Below are 23,472 nucleotides of genomic sequence, written 5' to 3' on the forward strand. Positions count from 1 at the left end.
CACTGAGCAAATCCCTCCACCTCTGTGTGCTCAGAGTGCCTAATGCATGGACTGTGGGTATAATACGTCACACCTCAAGTAGGTATCATAGTTGTCGAGAGTACAGAATGGGAAACATACGAAGTGGATTTGGAACAGTACTTGGCACGTGGTGAGCTCTAAATAAACATTAGCTATAAATGTCATTGTTTGTAGGGTGGTAGTGAGATTTCAATTAGATGAGTATCTTGACTAATGTACAGTACTTCATACGTGCTGAATATATAATTGCTGGGTGAAAGAATGAAGACCGGGATGGGTAGATGTAAAGCACCGAGCCCATCATACATTAAACTGGGAGACGCACCCACAGAACTGCAGCCTTTCTGGCTGGGCATTTGAACCAGTGATCTGGGGCTGACCTGGATTATCACCAGCTGATCGTGTATACCCTTCCCCAACGCTGCATGCACAACTCTCCCCAATTCAGGGTCAATGGCATCACTAAGAGCTTGAAATCAGTTATGGTGTTTATACCACAGATGCTGGAAAATGTTACAAATCCAGTTTTTTGGGGGGGGGGGTTTTGGATTTAAAAATTTTTGTTTATTTATTTTGAAAGAGCATGCAAACACATGAGGACAGGAGGGGCAGAGAGGGAATCCCCAGCAGGCTCTGTGCTGTTTTTGTTTGCTATTGTTGAGACAGAAAGAGAGACAGAGAAAGATGAAGGGAGGGAGTCGGCGGGGGGGGGGGGGAGCGTGGGGGGTGGGCAGCAATGATTTGCACCCAACACATTCTTGACTGGCCAGGGGACCATTTTTTACACCTGGCACCGCCATCTTCAGAAAGCAGTTCTGACCACTTTATTGCAGCACACAGGATCTTTGGGAAAATAAGTCATTTTGGAGCAGATAAGAAAGTGTTAGTGGATGTTGAAAGCCTGGCTTTGGAGACCCCACTAAGTGGGGAATGCATATTTTTTGTGGGTTTGGTGGTTACTAATGCCTGGCTATGACATGAAAGAATACACCCAGAAACAGATGGTTGGGTCTTTTGGGTGGTAATCCTGGGGATTTCTGTAACTTGCCAAGATTGAATTAATGCTTGGAGCCTCCCAGGAAGATTGTGACACTAAGGCTGGACCCTCCAGCTGTATTTTAAATGCCATATGTGGGTCTCCGAGGTGGAGCCTTTCCCCAAGTCCCGAGTAAGGAGAACCATTTAAGGCCATTCCAAATCTACTTCAGTAGCAATTGACTTTGAAGAAGTACGGCAATTAAAGGAGCTGGACAGAAATTCAGCTAAGTGTAGTGGACAGAGGAAGAAGAAATGCATGCAAGAATTTGTAAACTGCCCAGAATGTGAAGGCTTGTCCGAAGGATCTTAAAGAGACAGGAAGGCATAAAGCAAGGCTGCTAGGCTCTATTTTAGGATCACCACTGTCCAAGCCCGGCTCACCATCATTCATCAGCAGGCCTCTCTGGATTCTTTGTGGGGGTGGGGGTGGGGGTGGGGGTGGGGGTGGGCAGCATTTATACTTCTTTTTTAGCTCTTTAGATAAGCAGATGATCAGCTAGTTTTGACAACCATGGCATCCCAATGAATAATCTCTCTTTTAAAATGTGTTGACATATCATTTGTGTTTCGATGGCCCTAAATGGCTTTAGAGGAAAGTCGCTTAATCTTGATCTGAGGAAGACCAGCTACTGTTCGCTCTTGGAAGAATAAACAGAAATGTGCTGTGCTTTTAATCTTTAAATTAGCACTATTGGAGACTAGCAATTATAAGCACTTCTCAGCAGGGGTGTGCACGCTCCCCTCCCAGGCACTGGAGTGGGGGTAGCTACTCCCATCTAGGCTGGGTTTCGGGGACAGCACTGAGCTAGGGAGGAAGGCAGGGCTGGCTCATGTGAACCTGTGGGGCTGGGCAAGAGGGACAAAAGGCAGTGCCCTCTGCAAAGGGCAGCTGGGGAACTTCAGGGGACAGTCCAACGCATGAGATCGAAAGATGGACACAGAGAAATGAAAACCAACTGGGCAATGAAGGGCCTGTCACTGAAGGTCCCAACATGGAGCCCAGGGGTTTGGAAAAATGAAGAGGGAATTATCTGGGCAGGTACTGGGGGAGGCTTTCTCAGACAGAGTCTGAAGCCTTCTGTGAAGGGCTGGAGCCACACACATTGCAGAGAAGGCTCCTTTTCCCCCCTGTAACAAAACCGGTCTTATTTCGGTTACCAGGCTCAGCTGCCCATCAGAATCTCACTGGGAGCTTGTATGAAATTCACAGTCTCTGGTCCCTGATATACCAAATCAGACTCTGCGTAGTGTGGTACCCTGGAGCCTGGGTTTCTACCAAGCTGATTTTTTTTTTAATGTTTATTTTTGAGACAGAGAGAGACAGCATGAACAGGGGAGGGGCAGAGAGAGAGGGAGACACATAATCTGAAACAGGCACCAGGCTGTCAGCACAGAGCCTGATGGGGGGCTTGAACTCACAGACCATGAGATCATGACCTGAGCCGAAGTCGGGTGCTTAACCGACTGAGCCACCCAGGCGCCCCTCTACCAAGCTGATTCTTGCACAGGCCAGTTTTTATCCTAGAGAGGCAGTATGGAGAGTAAAGAGCATGAACTCTGGGTACAGCTCGGTCAGACTGAAATGCCGGACTTCACCATGTACTGCCTGGGTCACACTGTGCCTTCATTTCCTTGTCTTCAAAATAGAACATTAATAGTAACCATGTCATAGGGTTGTCAAAAGGCTTAAGTGAGATAATATATGCTAAGTGTAAAATGCCTGGTACATCATTATTACTATTATTTCCTTTGTTGAATATTAGCCAGTTAATGCAGAGATACAGGGGTAGAGGAACTTAAGTCATCGTACATATATACATACATCCACATCATATACATTGGGCAAGGGTTGAAAATTCATATGCTTGTGGGGACCATAGTGTCATGGAGAATGTATGGCTTCTTAGTTTGGGTTCCCACAGAAGCAGACGCTGAAACAGGCATTGGGGTCGAGTCATTTGTCATATAGATGACTTCCGGAAACCGTGAGGAGAGAGTGTGGTGTGAGGGCAGAGAGAAAAGTCAACACCGCGGACTTCACAAACAAGCTACCGCTATGGCCTCAGGCCCAGTCCCACTGGGAACCACCCAGAGACTGTACAACCTGCCTCAGCTTTGTCTCACCAGGGGGTGAGGAAGCAGGGAGGGACTCATTTCCTAAGGCTGCTGTATCAAAGTAGCGTCAGTCTCAGTGGCCTAAACAACAGAAATTGTCTCAGTTCCGGAAGCTGGATGTGCAAGATCAAGGCGTCCACAGGGCTGTGATGATGGCAAATCTGTTCCATGTCTCTCCCTTACCTTCTAGGGTTTCCCGGCAGTCTTTGGTGCTCCCTGACTCAGAGATGAATCACTCCAGTCTATGGCTTTGTCATCACATGGCATTCTCCCTGTGTGTCTCTGTCTTCATATGGCCATCTTCGTGTAAGGACACCCATCATATTGGATTCGGGTCTCCCCTAGTCCAGTATAACCGGATCTTAGCTACTTACTTCTACAATGGCCCTATTTCCAAATAAAGCCATATACTAAGGTATTGGTGGGTAGGACTTCAACATATGAATGGGGGCAGAGGGAGGACGCAATTCACCCCATAACAGATATTCATCCCAGGAGTCCTACCCCTAACGGATTGAGAGCTGTCTGTAGATAGGCTGAGTACAGGTGGCCAGAGAAAGCCCTCAGGCAGAGAGAGGATGGCCAGCAGTGTGTCTGGGAAGGTGGGTGCCAAGGAAATGTGGGCAGGAGCATTAGACCATCCATAGTCGGGAGCATTAGGCCGCTTCTGAGTGTGCACCCTGTGAGGACTACTCAGACGGCACCCACGAAGGTGGCCAGTGGACAACACCCGTCACAGCACCCTTCTAAAGTGGCAGTTCCAGCCCAACTCCAGTTAGCACCCAGCAGGAGTGCTTTGCAGGACAGAGGAATACGTCTCTGAGCAGATGCAGCCCTGGGAATGCCAGTTTTGAAAACTTTGCAGGAGTCCAGGCTCAGATTTCCACGGTGAGGCCTCCTCCATCATTGAGAGCCACATGAGGTTTCTCAGACTTGGCACCGTTGACATTTTGAACTGGATAATTCTTTCTTGCAGAGGGCTGCCCTGTGCCCGGTAGGATATTTAGCAGATCCACGCCCAGGAGCACCCTTCCAGTTGGGACACTCAAAACAGTCTCCAGACATTGCCAGATATCCCCTCACGGGGGTGGGAGTGTAACGAAATCGCTCCCCATTGAGAACCACTGGGCTATAGGAAAGTAACAGCAGGGAGATCTTGTAGCTTCAGCCCGTGCCTCTCTGACTTGCCACCAACTGCACCAGGAACTGCTTCTCAGGCCCAGGAGGCCTGTCCTTTAAGAGGCTTTGGTGTCTGTGAGCCCTGAATCCATTTCTGAGATTCTTTTTCAAAAATCTCAACCTTTTTCTCCCTCCTTCTCTCTCTGCCTGTTCCCTCCCTCTCTCTTTCACCCTCTCCATCCCTCTCTCTCTCCCTGTCTCTCCCCCACTGTCTCTACCTCCTCCCCCTACTCTCTGTCTCCCAATGAAGTAGGTTGCATGCCTTTTTCATCCAGCAGAATGGAAGTTCCATAAGGACTATCTGGTTCACAGCTCTTGCCACAGCAGCTAGTGAGAGCTCGGTATTTGCCAAATGAATGGGTGGGTGGCTCTCCCGTCACTCCTACTTCCCCCAAACCTAGGACAGACATGGAAAGTGGTCATCTGAGCATCGAGGGTAGGATGAGGACCACGTTCCTCCTGGGCAAGGCTGGACAGGCCGTTTTGCAAAGATGCCTATGCAGCTGCCCTCTGAAGAGAGAAGGCCCGTTGGGCATCAATTTCCTGATCCTTTATTTTCCTTTATGCCAGAGATAAAGAGTATCTCATTAGGTCTTCAAATCAGATTAACAGCCATTAGTACCAGACTTCTTCTGCTCAGCCTGCATTTTGTTTCTTTTGGGATGACCCTGTGAAGCTAATTGCTTTTTACAGGAACAGCACGGGGGCATATACAGGGAGGGAAGAAAGGGCTCTGTTTGACCAGGCTGGTGAAGTCCGCATTTTTATGTGGCTTGCAAGTCTGAAGGAGGGAGAGCAAGCAAGCAGGCTGCACTCAGCAGGGCTCTGAGGGGAGGCACCACATGGGGATGGTGGAGAGTGGCCCGTGCCCTCCCCAGAGGGGATGGCATTTGATGAGCATGGCTTCCGGGAGTGCTGACTCACAGAGGTCGTTCAGATGTCAACAGAGTAGGGATTTGCAGGCAGCAGGGGAGGGCTGGAGGAGCAACAGAAGAGGGATGACACCTGGCCCCATGCAGGGTGCAGATTGTATTTCTCTGTCCATGCTGGCTATCGACAACTCCACCATTGATTCTAAATCTGGCAAAGTCGCAGAGAGCAGACTCCCCACCTCGTCTTTGCCCAACACATTAAAACAAATGTGACCTACAGCCTCCTCCTTCTTTCCATAATTATGCTCCTGCCCTGCTCTACCAAGACACTTTGTTAAAAGTTATTTGTAGATATTTCAAGAAATAGTTAAAGGTAGCTCACACGGGGGGGAAAAAAAGTAAAATAATGCAGACTTTAGAAGTTGAAAATCAAATCTTTTGCAAAGGTAGAGAAGCAAGAATGCTGAACCCCGTGATTAGGCATTAGATTTTTTTCTCTGAGCTTCCTGGCAGCCTTGGCAAAAAGGTAACTATGCAGGGTTATGTATTTGTGTGTAGGTATAAAGAAAATATATTTTTTGAACTAAGTTCTGAGAGGCATTTGTCATATATATATTATATATTACATATAACATATAATAGGCAGTATCTTGGGCCATGGTTTCCTAGCAAACGCAGAAGTGCTTTTGAGATAGTTCTTTCTCTCTTTGGCAACGTAAAAGTTGAAGGAAAACATGAATACCTAATTAGGTAAAGACACTTTGCAAAGACTATGAGCCAATATTGTCTGGAGTATTTCAGGACTGTTTTGATTTTTGATAGCAGCTGTTTGGTCAGGACTAAGGGAATGCTCTCTTCGAATCAGTAGCCAATGTTTGGGATGCAACGGGCTGAGAACAGAATTTCCCTCTAGCTAGTCCACCAGAAACTTTTATCCTACTTCCGTTAACAGGGGGCAGAGGCACGAAGGGGCCAGCAGCTCCTACAAGAAGCAAAGCCTTCTTGTCTCTTGCTGCCACCTTCTAAGTGGCTCTTCTCTGTGTGTGTCTGGCTCTTCACATTTCCTGTGCATCAGGAGTTCACAATCTTACCCAAACCTCAGCACCACACCAGAATAACAGAGCCTGTTTTGTTAGCCTCTGTGTATAACAAACCATCCCAGAAGTAAGTTGGCTTAAAACAGCAACCATTCACTGGCTCTCAGTTCTGCAACAAGGCAGCTTGTCTCTGTTCTATGGGGTGTCAGCTGGGTTCCCCCAACCCCGCGTTTGCAATCAGCAGAAGGATCTGAGATGGCCTCACTCTCTGTCTGGGCCTTGGTGGGGTAGCCTAAATTAATGGGAGCTCACTGGGCCTCTCAAGCTCAAGGAGGCTGTCTCAGGCTTCCTTACTTAAGGCAGCCAGACAAAACAATGAAAGTTCAAGCTGCAAGGCCTCCGGAGGCCTAGGCCCACCACCAGCTCACATCCCTCCCCCCTGCATCCTCTTGCCCTATGGTCAGCCCGGATTCAGCCTGTGAGATGGCTACACAAGGACGTGAATTCAGGAAGGGGGGATTCATGGAGGATCACAGGGTGGCAGTCATCCACAGCCCCATCCCATCAATAAACCCAACAACAGGAGGCAGTGGTTCTCAGCCAAGGGGTGGGGAGGGACAGAAGGGGACAGGTATGTCCTCCCTGGGGGTGGAGAAGGGTGTCATTTGGTACTAGCTCTGTTCTCACTCCAAGTTCCTGGACTCAGCCCTTAACTGCCACTATCAAAAGCCCAAATACCAGGCTTTACGAGTTCTACTTAAAATTTTTGAAAAGGATATATGAGAGGTGGACCTTTGAAGAGATGGAACAGTCAGTGTTTTAAGAGGCCTCCTGGAAGCCACACCTGTAGACCTTGTAAGCACGGGCACATTGAGCTATGCCGCTCTATGGCCGACTTCCTGACACTTGCAGACGGCGGCATCCCCAGGCCTCCCCAGCCAGCTGTGTGGTTGGAGATCTCGAGGTCATTTTCACATCAGCTAAAGTGAGAGATACGGCATGTGAATGGCAGCCTGAAAGTCAGCTGAATTTTCTCCAGGATGGAATGAGAACACCTGACCGACCAGCCTCATTGGCCCTAACTCCGCACAAGGGTCACTCTGTGTAAAAGGATGAGTCGAATGACAATAAAGGCCATATGCTAATCACTCTTGCAGAAGCAGGAAAGCTGGAGGGCTTGATAACAAAGCCATTGGATAACAGAATCAGGGAAGAACATACTCTGACTTCAGAGAAACGGTGTAAATCTTTAAAAAGATGGAATAAAAGCAGACTAAACATAAGATCCTAATGGTTTGGCTCAGAGCATGCATACACACACACACACAGGCACACACACATGCATGCATCCACATGTGTATGCATCTGTGAAGAAACGAGATGAAGGAAGCCTGACTTAGCAGCAACATGTGAAAAGGATGTGTCATTGTCTGTTCCCAAGAAGCTCAATTTGAGTCAAAAGTAGGCCAAAATTAATGAGACCTTCAACTATATGAATAGGGGTATAGATTCTAGAATAAAGGAGGTGATTAGTTCATTCTATTCTGTATAGCCCAATTTATTCCATAAGTATTAGGCCAATTTCTAGGTGCATAATTTAAGTGTTAGAGAAAAACTAACAGATTTAGAGGAAAGCTGAGCATGATAAAAGAACCTGAACTCACCAGACGTGAGGAAGTATACAGAGGCACTGAAGACATTTGACCTAGAGAAATCCTCAGCAAGGACTTAAGGATGGCATTTTACTCCAAGTGGTTGTCATGTGGAAGAGGGCTTTGATTCGCCCCCTTTGGCCCCTAAGTAAATCTTGAACCAGTGAGTGAAAGGTAGAAGCACCCTGGCATTTGGGGGGCAAAAGGAAGAAGAACAACATTGGATATTTAGAATGGCCCAGTAAGGAATGGACTGTGTGTTTCTGGTCACTGCAGGGGCCGGATGATCATTCATCAGGATAGACAGAGGCGATTCAAATCTTAGATGGGTAATTGGTTCAAAAGGAACATTAAAATCCTGTGCAACTAACTCTGAGGTCTTGGGATTCATGGGGATTTGCCCAAGGTCACAGAGCAAGCTGATAGCTGTGTAGCACCTGCGTTTCCTGCCTCCCTTTAAGCATTCCTGCCTCTGATGCCCAGTTTCCTCACCTCCATGATGATCACTCGAGCAGGGATGCCTAGGGATGACATCCTACCCATCCAGCCAGCCCTGTTTGTTTGGCCACCATCATGTGTAAAAAGATCTGAAATCGATGTCTATAGGAGGGCACACCAGTTCTGGCAGTAGCCGGCATGCCCCGAGACCTGCCCTGACCATGAGGTCCCTGCATGTGTTCCCATCTCCTGCTTGGCTGCCAGGGCTTTGCTGCTTATGGACTTCTAACCTAGATTCAGGGCAGAGCAGGAAGAGGTGGTCCTGGACCAGAGCACATGAAGAAGGATTTGCGGCTCCTTCTTCCCTTAAAACTCCCAATGTGATGGACCCGAGGAAGGAGGGAAAGGAGCTTTTTTTTTTTTTTTTTTTTTTTTTAGCATCTACAATGTGCTGTACATTTTTCTCACATGTCAATCCCATTTAATCCTCATAACAACTATATTAGTTTCCTAGAGCTGCTGTATGAATAGCACAAACTGGGAGGCTTGGAACAATAGAAATTTATTGTCTCACAGTTCTGGAGTCCAAAACCAAGTCCAAATCGAGCAGGGCCATGCCCCCTCTGAAGGTCATAGAGAGGGATCTGTTCCAGGCCTCTCTCCTAGCTTCTGGTGCCCTCAGATGGTCCTTGGCTTGTAGGTAACCATCTTCTCTTTATGTCTCCTTACTTATCTTCCTTCTTTGCACCTGTCTCTCTGTCCAAATTTCCTCCTTTTATAAGAACACCAGTCATGGGACTCATGATCTTGACTCGGTTAAATCTGCAAAGACCCTGCTTCCAAATAAGGTTATATTCTAAGGTACTAGAGGCTAGGCTTCAGCGTATCTTTTTGCTGATCCCTAACAGTCCATCCTGTGGTTCCCCAAAATCCGTGTCCTTACCACACACGAAATACATCCACCACCATCCACCACATCCTCACAGACATCAACAACTCGTTGAGGAACAGGCCTAGGATCATAACGCTCCTACCTGGAAAGCAGACTTAAATTGCATCAATGCTGCCTCCAAATACCACCCTCTTTCCACTACACAGGGCTGCTGCTCTGGGGCACGCCTGCCAGGCACCAGGCACTGTGCTGGCCGCCTCCTGCCCTTTTCTCACGGCAGGCTGCTTGTCTGGCAGGACCCCAGACTGGGCACCAAGGGACACGGAGCTCCTGCTGTCCTCTGATGAGGATGAGGCTCAGCCCAATGGGTCTGTCACACGGCATGGGCAGGCTGCGCAGGTAGGAGGAGGACTCCTGCCAGGGCGGTCCTGGAGAACACAGGCAAAGGGTGGAAATCGAGTGCTGGGGAGGTGCAGTGATGGCAGGTGGGAGAATGCAGCCCACTAGGGTCATTTTGGGAAAAGGAGTGTCACAGGCTGTTGCCTAAACTGCTGTGGAAAACTCAATGAGCGTGGCTGCCGTGCCGTCTCTGGCTGAGGGGCGAGGGGACCGCAGGACCCATTTACATTTACGAAATAGCAGGGGAATCAGATGCTTAGCCAGGCACCGGCAGGCGGCAAACCAATGCCAACTGCTCACAGGGCAGAATGCCTGGTCGTCCACTTCCCGGAAGGATGGAGATCCAGGCAGGAACGGGTCCCGGGCTGTAATCTTCGCAGATGGAAGCTTTCTTTGGGCATTAGGGGAGAACCAGTGGAGGGCACTGGGGAAGAAAGAGGCCACTGAGCTGATGAGAAGAATACGGCTTTTGAAGTCATTAGACCTGGCTTGAAACCAGCCTGTGCCACTCGCAAGCTGCATGGCATTGGACAAATTGAGAAACCCTTCTGAGCCCCATTTTCCCATGGGCTTGTTGTGAAGATTAAATAGACAGTATGTGTGAAGCATGTGACCCTGTGCAAGTTGCCGGGCTCAATAAAAATTGTTTTCGCCTCTATTTTTCCCTTCAAAGCTGAGCGGCCCTGGCCATCCTGGGGAACATTAAGGAGACCTGGGGAGGGAAATGAACCCTCCAGCCTCTCACCTAAAAGGGTGAATGTTTTCATCACCCCTCCCCCCCTCATGCTAACGATGCATTTTCTCCCTTCCAGAGGAGCTGAAGGAGAAGCTGACAGAGTACGTAAACAAGGTGAATGGCCAGAAGCCGGGCTTCATCAAGGTCGTGCGCCACAGCAAGCAGGAAGGCCTCATCCGCTCCAGAGTCAGCGGCTGGAGGGTGGCCACTGCCCCCGTAGTGGCACTCTTTGATGCCCATGTGGAGTTCAATGTGGGCTGGTAAGTGCCCATCAGGAGAGGAGGAGAAGTCCCAGTGTGGTCCAGGGCTTTGGCTCAAATGAGTGCAAAGCATGCTGGGATCTCAGTCCTAGTGCGGGAAAGGAGAGAATTCTTGAAACAGATGAGATCTGGATGTGTGACTGACATAGGCCACCAGGCTGGCCCTTCAGGGTGGGGGAGAGTCAGGGGCCAACAGGTCAATACACAGTGTCTAAAGGGTATGGTGACATCAGGTGTGACTCTGGCTAGTGTCTTCCTCTAGGAGACAGGATCTGGGAGAGGGTAAATACTAAGGGCAAGGCTTAGAATTCCAGCCCAGCTCAGGACAGGGCTGCAACTGCTGGGCGAGGGACAGCTGGACCAGACATGAAGCAGACAGTGGTGAGAAGGGGCTAGGGTAGCTTGATGTTATCACGGGTGGCCTGGGCTCCCCCAAATGCCAACCCAGACGTAGCATAGAATCTCAGATTCTTCCTATTGGTGAAACTGTGTCTTAGAAAACCTTTCTTTCTCTGGTCAGGGCTGCTCAGGTGCTGCGTGGGGCAAGAGAAAAGGCATATGGACTCAGTGGCTACAGCCAATCAGGGATAGGACATTGACATCCCTGCAGGGCCGGGGGGTGGTGTGCTGTGGCTGGCCCCGTGTGTGGCTTAGTAGAGACCCAGGGTGAGGAGGGCCCTTTAGCAGGAAGGAGCTGCCGGGCATGCACACAGCATGACTAGATTTGGGCATACTTTTATGTAACAGGCCCAAATTAAGGCTGCAATGAAGCTGTTTTTTATAGTTGAAGTCCCTGCTTGCCATTTGTGACTATTTAAAAAGCATTTTCACTGGATTTATGGCCAGAAGAGGAGAGGGACACTTACTATTTCAAGCTGATTTGAATAAACAATTACGCAACAAATGCATTATTAATAAGAAGCTCATCATTCCTGTCTGCAAACACTTTATGTGCCTGGTGCCCATGGGGGCCTCCTGGCTGCCTGGAAGTCCTACCCCCCGCCTCTCCTTGGGCAGTGGAGGGCGTGTGGGATGGGGTGGAAGGACTGAAGCAGCATCAAGTAAGTTTCTTCTCACCTCCATGCTTCTGCCACTGTCATCTGCCTTTTCCTCCTGGTTGATACACTGAATTTTAGCAAAATCAAAGCCTGAGTTGAAAGCTTCCCATAGAAGCTCAGATCTCCTCCTCTCTTCTTTCTTGGGTCTTGATTTTTTTTTTTCTAGTAGAAAAAGGGAAAGCAAGCAGACACAAGTATCTAAGGCACTAAGAATCTCTCAGCTCAGCCCCAGACAAGCTGCAGGAGTGCCCAGGCCTCTTGCCAACCCACAAGTCTAGGGAGAGGGGTGGAGGTTAAATAGGGACTCCTTCCCTGGGGGCAGAACAGCGCTCCTGGAGCAGATGGCCAGGTGTTTTGTTCATTTTCCTGCAGGGGTGGGGGGAGGAAGGAGCTCTAGGGGTCGCCAGCTGGACACCTTGGAAGCAGTTACCGTCCTTCCCCTCCTCTCGCTCAGGGCTGAACCTGTGCTCACCCGCATAAAGGAGAACCGGAAGCGGATCATCTCCCCCTCCTTTGACAACATCAAATATGACAACTTTGAGATAGAAGAGTACCCGCTGGCTGCCCAGGGCTTTGACTGGGAGCTGTGGTGTCGTTACCTGAACCCTCCCAAGGCCTGGTGGAAGCTGGAGAATTCGACTGCCCCAATCAGGTAAAGCATCTTTCCCTGTGGCTCTCTCTGCCTTGTCTTCCAGGCAGGGACTCGCCTCCCAGCTCAACTTTGTTCCCCAAACTCCAGCCCCACTGTGGGATGATGTGGGTGGGGGGTGGGGCCGGAAGGGAATTACAGATGAGCCCTTCCAAAAGGACTATGGCACCAGCATCCATTCGGAGGCTCAGAGTTATTCATTTGCACACATGGTGATGGGACACCCACCGGGTACCAGCTGCGGTGCCGGGTGCTGGGGATCCGGAGGGATTAAGACTCAGTTCCTGCCCCCAAAAGCCTGAAGTCTAGTGAAAACAGACAAAATAATTGGAAGAACAAATTGTTGCTGGGGGAAACTGCATGGAAAGTGGGGAGAATCTTTTTCAGAGACTAACATCTGCACTTGTTTTTAAGTGCATAGAGGAGATTGCCAGCTGGGGCAGGGACCTTCGTACGTGAAGAAGCAGAGTGAGTTTGTGGACACAGAGGAGGTTTAAAGGGACCTTTGGGAGGAGGACCATGAGGAGGCAGCCTCAGGCAATGAGGCTGGAGGGGCAGAGAGGCAAGACCAGACCTCACAGCGCCTTGTATGCCTTGCTGATATTCAAGTTAATCCCGTAGGACTCAGTCAAAAGTGGCTTCAAACTGCATTTTAAAGATTCCGAACTCTTTCTGCCTTTGCCACTGCTTTCACAGACACCCAAATGACTCCACTGTGCAGCCTCTGTTCCATGGGTCAGGACTCCTGAAACAGCCACCCCACCAGCCCTTATTTCTGTCTGGTTAATCACAGATCAGGTGCCTTTATGCTCTCTGCAAAGTCCTGCTCGTTAAACACACAGATGGCACCAGAGGTGGCCTAGGGGACAATTCTTGGAATGAAAGAGGAGATTAGAAACTGATGTTGCTTTGTATTACATGAGGGAGAAAGATTATGAAAAATTTAATTGAAAGTGGGTGGTTAATATCTGAGATCACATCTTTCCTTGCCAGAAAACAAACCATAGTCCTATTTATAACAAGGTGAAAGAGAACCACATGGCTTTCCTGCAGTTACCCACCTGCAGTTTCCCTGTTACCCACCTGTTAGCCCCTGCCACAATTTTGTGTTGTTAAATATATGTTTGGAGGTCACTGTGTGCAAGGGTCTCTTACACACACAGTCTCATTTGCTCCTCATTATAACCTTTTGACAGCTCATTGGGCCATCCCTGTTTCACAAGATGAGGACAGCCCATAAGATGGACAAAGGAGAATGTCCCTGCCACACAGGCTGTGGGCAGTGGAGCCAGGATCCAAACCTAGGTTGGCTAGATTCCACATCTAGTTGTCATCCACATAGATTCCCACTGTTGAGCTCATAACTGCCATGGTTGAATTCTGCCCGTAGGTGAGCTGAATGCTACTGGAAGGAAGTATACTGTCATACATGGAGTGTTCTTGCAGAAGACTGCACTGATATCCGCTGCTTTGTTCTGCTCATCTTGAAATGTGTCAGCCTGGTCATAGTAAACCTAATTCTAGGTCCTTGACAAAGAATAGGATCTCAAAGTTTTCATTACCTAACTTTTGTCAAAAACTTGGCTGAGAGAAAATTATAGTCATGGAAGGTTTTTGGAAAAACAATACTGACTTAATCCTAGATGAATACAACCTCATAGAAAACTGTGGGTTATACAAATATACCTTGCCCACTTTGGCTCCTATTTCCTTGGAGCTGTACATCAGTGCTTTGTCCATATGACGTAAGCTATCAAAAGAGCTCAGAGGTATCTTCTATTGCATTCTAAAGTGACATTTTTGAGATGGTTGTTCACTATGTCCCAGAGTGACCTCTAAGAATACTGACATGAGAAATTTCTTTCAAACTGACTGCTACTCAAAGAAAATCTTGTTATCCTCGAGGAATTAGTGTGATATTTTCACATGGGAGCAATACATCTTATTCCTAAGACATGTTTGTTCATTTTCACGTTGGCTGCCAGGAAGCGCAGTGCCAGTTTTGTGGGTCTACTTTAATTTTTTTTAAGTTTATTTATTTTTGAGAGAGAGACAGAGAGAGTGAGCGAGGGAGGGTCAGAGAGAGAGGGAGAGAATCCCAAGCAGGCTCCACTGCCAGCACGGAACCCGATGTGGGGCTCGAACCCACAAACCGTGAGATCATGACCTGAGCCAAAATTAAGAGTCGGATGCTTTACCAACTGAGCCACTCAGGTGCCCCCATGGGTCTACTTTAAAACCTTTGAAGGAGGACCTAACACTGTACATGCATCCTGACTAGCTTCTAATTTGTTGTGAACTCTTGGTCTTTTCAGACATTTATGTATTTTGTATTTCAATGTATTGGACATTTTTTTCATAAGCTCTTTCTGATCTTTTTTGGGAATGAGGTAAGGTAGAAATCAATAACACTTCCAGGCTGACTGGGTCTACTTCATACCCTAGCTGGTTAATAAGTAATAGACTGCCTGAGGTGGCCTGCGCTCATTCCACAGTAATTGTTTTAGATTCTGCTGTTTCCCTGAGTGGGTTTGGCCAAATGGGGAAGGCCCCTTCCTGCAGGTCTTGGAGCACCATGTGGAAATACTCAACATTTCAGGAACGTCGAGGGAAAGGTTGAGACCTCACTCTGCTCACTCTTCTGGACTGATGTTTTTAAATCACCGTGAATTCATGGAGGGGATTCTCCAGGCTTCTTCATTGTACAAGTGCATCTTTTTAAATTATTTTTAAAGTAACAATTCTGTCCCACAAGTTTTCAAGGTTTTACATTATTTAATTTAATCCTTATGAGGCTCTAGTTGATTCTATTTCATGGATATGGAATCGGAGGCTCAGAGAGGCTAGGGAACTTTTCTCAGTGACACACAGCCAGGAGGGAATTTTTCCCATAGCACACACCTCCAAGGCCAGGGTCAAAGCATCCTCCACTACAGCAGGATCTCCTCCTGCTTTAGGAGTAGTGGATTGAAGTAGATTGTCCTCCCTGGCTTCCTGTGGTCTGTGGAAGGTGAGCCCATCCAGAACAAAATGCTGTGATTTAAAAGGAGGGGGGCCAGGGACCCGAAGGCACCAGTCCCTGCCTGAGCAGCCTCCTGCATCAACACTGTCTAAAGAAATGGCCTGCAAAATAGCTGTTTCTCCACCTTGATGAGTTTCCAATTTCAAAGATGGGTCCATTTGCATGTGACTGACAGTTTTCATATCACTGAGGATTCATCATTTCTCTTTTTCTTTCTCTTCCCCTCCAAATCCTTCAGCCACCAGCTGATAAGATGCTATATACAAGGGCTAGAAATGGTAGCAGTGTGCAGTGGAACAATTCAAAGTCATTTGTGTAAGCTAATGCTCTCAGCAGAGAGGCAGTCCACATGTGCTCATGCTGATTCTCCTAATACGAATCACTCCTAGCAAAGTCCTGTGCTTCAGTGAGTGCCTTTACACGGCCTATGAACCCTGAGCCCACACTGTCACTAAGGAAAGACCTTCCAGCTCCTGGACCAATTGGCTCAGGCCTAAGACCCAATTGCTCAGGCCTAAGACCCAGGCCATGTACTAAACCCTACCTGTTGGTTATCTCCCTCCAGTGTCCCACAGGCACCTTCAGATCTGTTTTCCCAGTAGGGAATGCTTCTTCCTTCTGAAGCCAGCTTCTCCATGGCCCACATCGATGGGTGGTCCCCACTCCACCATCATGCAAACCACAAAGCCAGCGGGCATCCAGAGTCCTCCCACCCTCTCTCTCTCTCTCTCTCTCTCTCTCTCTCTCTCTCACCCGTTCACCTGTTTCTAAGTTCTGTTGATTTACATTAACTTGTGTCCTTAAACTGTCTGTCCATTCCTGATACACTGGTCAAGGGCCTCATCATTTCTCACAGGACATAGCAACAAGCTTCCCAACTGGATTCCTCCGTTTTCACCCTATCACCCCACAGCTGCTGCAGGATTCCTTTTAAAGCACAGATCTGTTTGTTCTCCATATTTAAGAGTCTGGGTGGGTTTTTTGTTTGTTTTTGTTTTTTCGGGGGGGGGGCTCTCTTTTTCTTTGTTCTTTTGTTTCTTAAATTCCATGTATGAGTGAAATCATATGGTATCTGTCTTTCTCTGGCTGACTTATTTCTGCTCCTACCAAAGTCGGATTAAAATTCCTCACTGACACTCCTCTACCTCCAGATAAAATGCAAATCATTTACCGTGCTGTCCAAAGCCCCAGGTAATCTTTCTAAGTGAACCAAGGTTAACACGCAGGACCCAAGTTGGGGAAGGGTGAGGGAGGTAGCATGGGTACCCAGGTAGAAACAAGACTGGTTGTGCAGCTCAGAGCTCAGGCATCGGGGAAGCTACAAAAGCAGACATGCAGCCTGGGCCCGCAGACTGAGTACTCGGTCTCTGGGCTAACACACCATGCAAGTGCCACCTGGAATGATGGCAGGCCCTGAGGTGGGGAGCTACCCACGGCCACCTTGAGGAAACAGCCTCTCTACAGCCTCTGGTGAAGGTGTGCGTGGGAGGGGCCCGCAGAGAACAAGGCCCACTCCAGCTCAGCAGCAAAAGAAGGAAGAGGAACAGATCCTTCTGGTAGGAAGGCACCACCGCTCTGACTCCTCTGGCAGCCCCTCTGCTAACTGCTGGCCCATCTCTCCTCACCCCTGTAGGAGCCCTGCCCTCATTGGCTGCTTTATTGTGGACCGGCAGTACTTCCAAGAGATCGGCTTACTGGACGAGGGCATGGAGGTCTACGGAGGCGAGAATGTCGAGCTGGGGATCAGGGTAAGCAAGGTTTCTCACCCAGAGGGCTTGGCTCAGCTCCCCAAAAGGTGAATGAGCCTAGGAGGTGGAGAAATGGGGCTCCAGGTTGCTGACTATCTAGTCCTTAACCTTACTTCGTGTGTGTGATCAGGGCTGCTTGAGGACGGGATAGAGACACAAGAGGGGACCTATAGAATTTGCAGGAAGAAAAGGACTTCAGAAACTGCTTTGGCTAGAGCCGGGGACATGGGAGAATAGAGCTCCCAACTATGGGAACAACCTCTTTGTTAATACCGAACATAGGCTCCTCAGGGCTGAGCAGAAGTGTGCTCCAGGAAGAGACCTGCATGCATCGAGGGTGGCTGTACCAGAGTGACCCTTAGAGTCACCTCCCCTTGGAATTTCTCACTCTCATATTCTCTGCCTCCTCCACAGCAGTCCAGAGAACTTTCCTAAAGACTTTATCAAGAGAGAGCTCCAGGGAAATAAAACTCGTGGGCTATAAAGAGCAAAACACAGCCAGGCTCACTCCATTCTGTTTTCTGATGTCACCATGTGCTGGTCAGACACTCAGACCTATTCAGACCACTCTTCAGAGGTAGCCACCATCCTTCCCCGAAATAGAGGGTCTTTTGCAGCTATTGACATATGGTGTGAATGCACAATAGGCATCATTTTAATTTCTCATCCCATGGGAATATTTCCTAGGCTCCGGCTCTTTTTCCTGGGCCCATGAAAAGATAACTCCAAAATGATACCTCCCCCATCAAGTCTGAGGGACACATTCGGTGCCCTGGTGGTTGGCAAGAATGTAATAATGGAGACAATGAAGGACCTCATCCTAGAGGGAAGCCCACCTTTCTGTCTAGGCCATGGTCCTACCCTCACAAAAGAAAAACAATATTCAAGCTGTGGCTTATCCCTACAGTGGTCCCCATTGTCCTCTCCATGGGCATTGTAATTGAAGCAGCCTGACACATCCATGTGGGACAGCCCTTGGAGAGGACCTTGTTTCTGCTAGAGTTCATGGCCATCATCCAAGATATTCCTCATCACTGCCAGCTCTCCATGCAAACCACCCCAGCATCCAACTCATTCCTACTAATGACCCACTCTTGGCCTTGTGGCTTCAGTGTCTGTATTTCCAGTTCTCAGTCAGGACTCCAGCTTGGACACACCCTCCTCTTACCTCTAACTTCCTTAGTCCTCCCACCCCCACTGGGCAAGTCATCTGACCCTGAACAGACCTTGCCCTGCCCTGAAGGGAGACTGGGCATCTCTGCCGAGCATCTCACAACGTCTGCAATGGTCTGACCAGCACTGTGTGGGCTTGACTTACTGCCCAGCCTTAATCCTAAGGCTCTGACGACTGGCAGCAGGAGCAGCCTATCTGCAGCTGAGCTTAGAAAACACTTCTAGACACTTGAATTCACTGAAATCCAGAGAGATTGCTTTGAAGGCAGTCAAAATGCATGGGCTTCGTAGGGAGCTAATATATTCATAGAGGACAGCTCCTGCGTTATCACCCTCCCTCCTCCAGCTCTCCCTACATCAGTCGTTTATTCACCATTTGTGTCCTCACCATCTCAGTTCCGCACCACTCCTAAATAAATGGTCGTCCCCAAACATACTATTTTTCACAAGGAGCTGCTGCCAGGAATTGGCGGAGCAGGTGGGGCCCCCTCCAGTATGTGTGCTCTCCGGGTAGAGATGCTTGAGGACTCAGAGAGGAAGTAGATGTGTGAGGTCTTCCCAGAGACTGAGCTCACATGTATGTGGGACAGTCGTGGGGTGGTGGGAGGCTTCTGGCTTTTCCTCGCCCAGATTATAAAGCTGTTCTGGAGTGTGGGCTTGGGTGAGGCTTTCAAAAAGTGTTTAAATTATGGGGGTTTGTGTTCAGGGTGTAAAACGTTGCCTGGCTTTTCTTCTTCTCCGTCTCTTCCCTCCCACTTGACAGAGACGAAATGTCATTGTAGTTGAAGGAAAGGTGTTTTTAAAAGCACGGACTGGGGGCGCCTGGGTGGCTCAGTCAATTAAGCGTCCAACTTCACCTCGGGTCACGATCTCACGGTTCGTGAGTTCGAGCCCCGCGTCGGGCTCTGTGCTGACAGCTCAGAGCCTGGAGCCTGTTTCAGATTCTGTGTCTCCCTCTCTCTGACCCTCCCCTGTTCATGCTCTGTCTCTCTCTGTGTCAAAAATAAACATTAAAAAAAATAATAAAAATAAAATAAAAAAATAAAAAAATAAAAGCATGGACTGAACGGCCTGTTGGCCGACAGAGCTGAGAACAGAAGGAGAGGCTAGTTCATTTGAATTCCAGTTACCCGTCCCCCGCCACTGCCAAAATAGATTTTAATGTTTTGTGTGGTTATTAGTGTCTTCCTTTCATGTATTAGGAGTTCAAATCCCAGTGCCTCGCTTTCATCATCTGGGATCTCCACAGGAGTGTTTGTAAAAAGGAGAGATGTTGCTTTTCTCATTTCTTTGATTCAAAGGCAACATATTCAAAGTCCTTGCCCATTTGGAACACAGAAAGAGTTGTTTGCACAATTATTTGCTACCTGCTCTGGCACCTAACCATGCCATCCATCTATATCCCTAAAAAATAGTTGTTATTATAATACCCCTTTTATTCAGATGAGAAAATTGTGAAATTAAAGAGTTTACATGTGTTCTCAAAGTCATATAGCTTAGAAGAGGTAGAGAAAAGATTTAACCCCAGATCTTTATGATTAGAAAGCCTAGATAGATATTCCATAGTGAGGGAGGCCTGGGTAGCTCAACTGGTTAAGCGTCCAATTCTTGATTTCAGCTAAGGTCATGATCTTATGGTTTGTAAGATCAAGCCCCATGTCAGGCTCTTTGCTGAGCTGAGTGTGGAGCCTGCTTAAGATTCTCTCTCTCCCTCTCACTCTCTGCCCCTTCCCCACTCGTCCATGCATGATAGCTCTCTCTCAAATTTTTTTTAAAAGATATACCACAGTGATCTAGGGATAAAAGTCTTTTGAGCATACCCCCAAAAGTATTACAGTGTCCATGCAGTAATTTCCTTCTACTCTATTCAGTCATATCTACTGAATGCCTTTTTCTTTTTTTGTATTTGTTTCCAATAATGCCCCCTTTTTTTCTGATTTCTAATTCCACAACTCAGTGGGAAAAAAAAGAAGGGAGTTACTGTGGGCAAGCAGATGAAAACAAGCGATAAGAGCTGACACAGAATAAAAGGCAGAAAGATTGTATAGGCGATGGCTATAAAGATGCTAAAGTATAAGTAGAAAGCATTCAAGAAGTGGTAAGGAATTAGAAATTGTTAGCGACACTCATAAATTCAATGGACTCCCCTCAAAAATATGTTGAAGTTCTAACCCTCTGTACCTGTGAATATGATCTCATTTGGAAATAGGTCTTTGCCAATGTAATCAGGTGAACATGAGGTCATACTGGGTTGTGGTGGCCCTAATCCAATACGACTGGTGGTTTTGGAAGGGATATTTGGACACAGATAGGCACAGAGGGAGGATGACCACGTGAAGATAGAAGCATGGATTGGAGTAATGTCAGGGAATGCCTGGGGCCACCAGAAGCTGGAAGAGGCAAGGAAGGATCCTGTCCTAAGGCTTTGGAGAGAGTATGGCCCTGTCAATGCCTGTTTTCAGACTTCTAGCCTCCAGAGCTATGAGAGAATAAATCTGTGGTTTTAGGAGATCCAACTTGTGCTTTGTTATAACACAAGGAAATTAAAGTGTGAGTGAAAATAGGTAGGAACCTAGAGAAAGTCTGCATCTACTATATTTGAAGAACCTGGTGACTTTAGGTTTATGATTTCTCAATTTCACAGAGTACAGAGGACATTATACAAAGCCTAAGGGTTTCCCAGCTTGAAGAGTCTAATAAAATAACCCCCCAGCCCCGACCTCACCTCCCATAAAACTGGTCACTCCAAAGGCCTATTAGCTCAGTATAAAGATGAGCTAGAAATACTCCCATCCTCACCCCCAGTGATAGAGTGAAAATTGCCTATCTCAATTTTCTGCTGGGAAGAGAGGAAGAATTCTCCTCTGTGAGTTTCTCCCTTGGATTTATAACATAAAATCAAAATACTTCATGATCCAGAAAAATCTCAAGAGTAGAATTTAACTTAAAGTTGTTGGAAGTTCTTAAGCATCTGCAAAAATGTATACAAACCCTCTCTGGGGAAAGACCCTTTTAACCCAGGCCATAAAACTTCCCACAGCCAGAGTTTCAAGGAATAGGAGTTCATCTTTTTTAAAAAACCACAAATGAACAAGGGGAAAAGAAAGCGCCAAGAGCAAACACCAGCAAAAGCATTGGACAGCCAAATTTGTTCTATAAAATCTTCAAGTATTGACTTTATCAGACTCAGGGTATGAAACAAGTTGTATACTAGTTTTAAATAAATCGGAAATTGGAGATATAAATAAGAAGAAAGAGACTATGAACAAGACTCATCATATTGGGATAAAAATAGAATTTTAAACATAAATATAAAAATGGAAATTAAAAGTTTAATGGGTGGATTAAATCATGCAGATGGATATTATTAAAGAAAAAAATAGTAAACTGGGAAATATACCTAAAAAGATTATTCAAAATCATCCCAGGAGTACAAAGAAGAAAATACGAAAAAAAAAAAAAAAAGATTGAAAGACAGGTAGAATTGAGGGGAAAGATCTAATATCTTAGAATTCCAGAAGGAGATAATAAAAAGTGAGGATTAGGCAAAAGCAATTATTTTAAGAGATAATGACTAAGAATGTACCCAAGCTGGTAAAAGACACCAGCCCTCAGATTCAGGAAGTCGGCCTGTCCAAAGTAAGATAAATACAAATATATCCACACTTAGACATGTCATAGTGAATGCCAGAAACAAAGAGATCTGTTAGCAGCTAGAGAAAAAAATAGACTACTGAAAAATTAATGATAATTAGAGTAACAGTTGACTTTTCAGTGGCAATAATGGAATCCAGAAGACGATGAGATAATATCTTAAATATTCTGAAAGAAAATAATTGTGTCTTTTATATATATAAAGGAAATCATTTTATGAAACACAAAAACTGTAAGAGTTTGCCACTAATAGATCCTCACTAAAATAAATTACAAAGGATACACTTCAAGTATAAGGAACATGACCCCAGAAGGAAATTTGAGGTGAAAGAAGAATATTTAGCTCAAAAAGTAGAAAATATATGAGGAAATATAAAGACACGTTGTTGGTAAGTAACACTATAGTAATGTTTTATGGGATTATTAAAACTACAATGTGTGATGACAATTGCCAATAAATTGGGAGGGGGTGATTGTAATGAAAGTGTTCTCAAGTGCCTATATGTTAATGAGGGTGGAAGGGATATTAGTTGACTTCCACTTTTGATGAAGTGAGCACATTAAAATTTCTAGGGAAGCCATGAGAATCATAGATAAAGAAAGTATAACTTCCAAAGAAGTAGAGGGGACAAATGAATATGAAAATGGTAAGAAGGGGAGAAATAGAAAGGATGAGAAAACATAGATGGTAGAAATAAATCCAAATATATGAGTAAATACAGTAAGTTTACATGGACTAAGTTAAATGACATTTTAAAATTAGATTTTTTAAGTTATCTGTTGGCTATTTATAAGAAACAGGTCTGAAATGTAATAATATAGAAAGGTTAAATCTAAATGGATAGAAAAATTCATGACAGGCAAATGCCAATGAAAAGAAAGTTGATATAGTTATATTAATATTAGAAAAAATACTATTACAACATGTTTTAGTACAAATAAAGGTTTCTACAATGTGCAGTTCATCAGAATATATAACAATTATAAGCTTTTATGCACCTAATTTCACAACCTTGATTTATATAAAGTAAAAGTTGACAGAATTACAAGGAGACATCGACAGCTCCAGTAATGTAGTGGAATATTTTAATACATTTCTCCAAGGAACTGATAGACCAACACAATAGTTTGAATCTAATGGGCATATAGAGAACACTGCATCTAACAATTACAAGATTCAACAAATTTCAAGGATTAACATTATATAGAACATGTTCTCTGACTACAATGGAATTCAATTAGAAACCCACAACTAAAAGGTATAGACAAAAGCCATATTTTTGGAAATGATGAAACATTTCTAAACGCATAGGTCATAAAAGAAATTATACTGGAAATTTGAGAATATTTTAAAATGAGTATACCAAATATGCTCCATTTTACATTATATTAAATACAGCTAAAACAGCACTTAAGTTGTAAATTAAAACAGTATGGTATTGGCATAAAATCAGACACATAAGTCAATGGAACAAAATGGAGAGCCCAGAAATAAACTCACACATATATGGTCAATTAACTTACAACAA

The 23,472-nt window shown here is 46.2% G+C and overlaps 1 protein-coding gene across 3 annotated transcripts in view; it reads left to right on the forward strand.

Moving 5' to 3' along the window:
• GALNT18 (polypeptide N-acetylgalactosaminyltransferase 18) overlaps window positions 1–23,472 on the forward strand; it is a 353,962-nt gene that overhangs the window by 241,144 nt on the left and 89,346 nt on the right. For all 3 annotated transcript variants that reach the window (XM_053899989.1, XM_019456322.2, XM_019456324.2), the window contains exons 4-6: window positions 10,456–10,639; window positions 12,152–12,349; window positions 17,002–17,116. In XM_053899989.1, the coding sequence (XP_053755964.1) occupies window positions 10,456–10,639; window positions 12,152–12,349; window positions 17,002–17,116 (497 nt within the window). The remainder of the gene's footprint in view (window positions 1–10,455; window positions 10,640–12,151; window positions 12,350–17,001; window positions 17,117–23,472) is intronic.

Source organism: Panthera pardus, unplaced genomic scaffold (genome assembly GCF_024362965.1).
Source record: "Panthera pardus isolate Hobbes unplaced genomic scaffold, ASM2436296v1 HiC_scaffold_12, whole genome shotgun sequence".
Taxonomy (NCBI): Eukaryota; Metazoa; Chordata; class Mammalia; order Carnivora; family Felidae; genus Panthera; species Panthera pardus.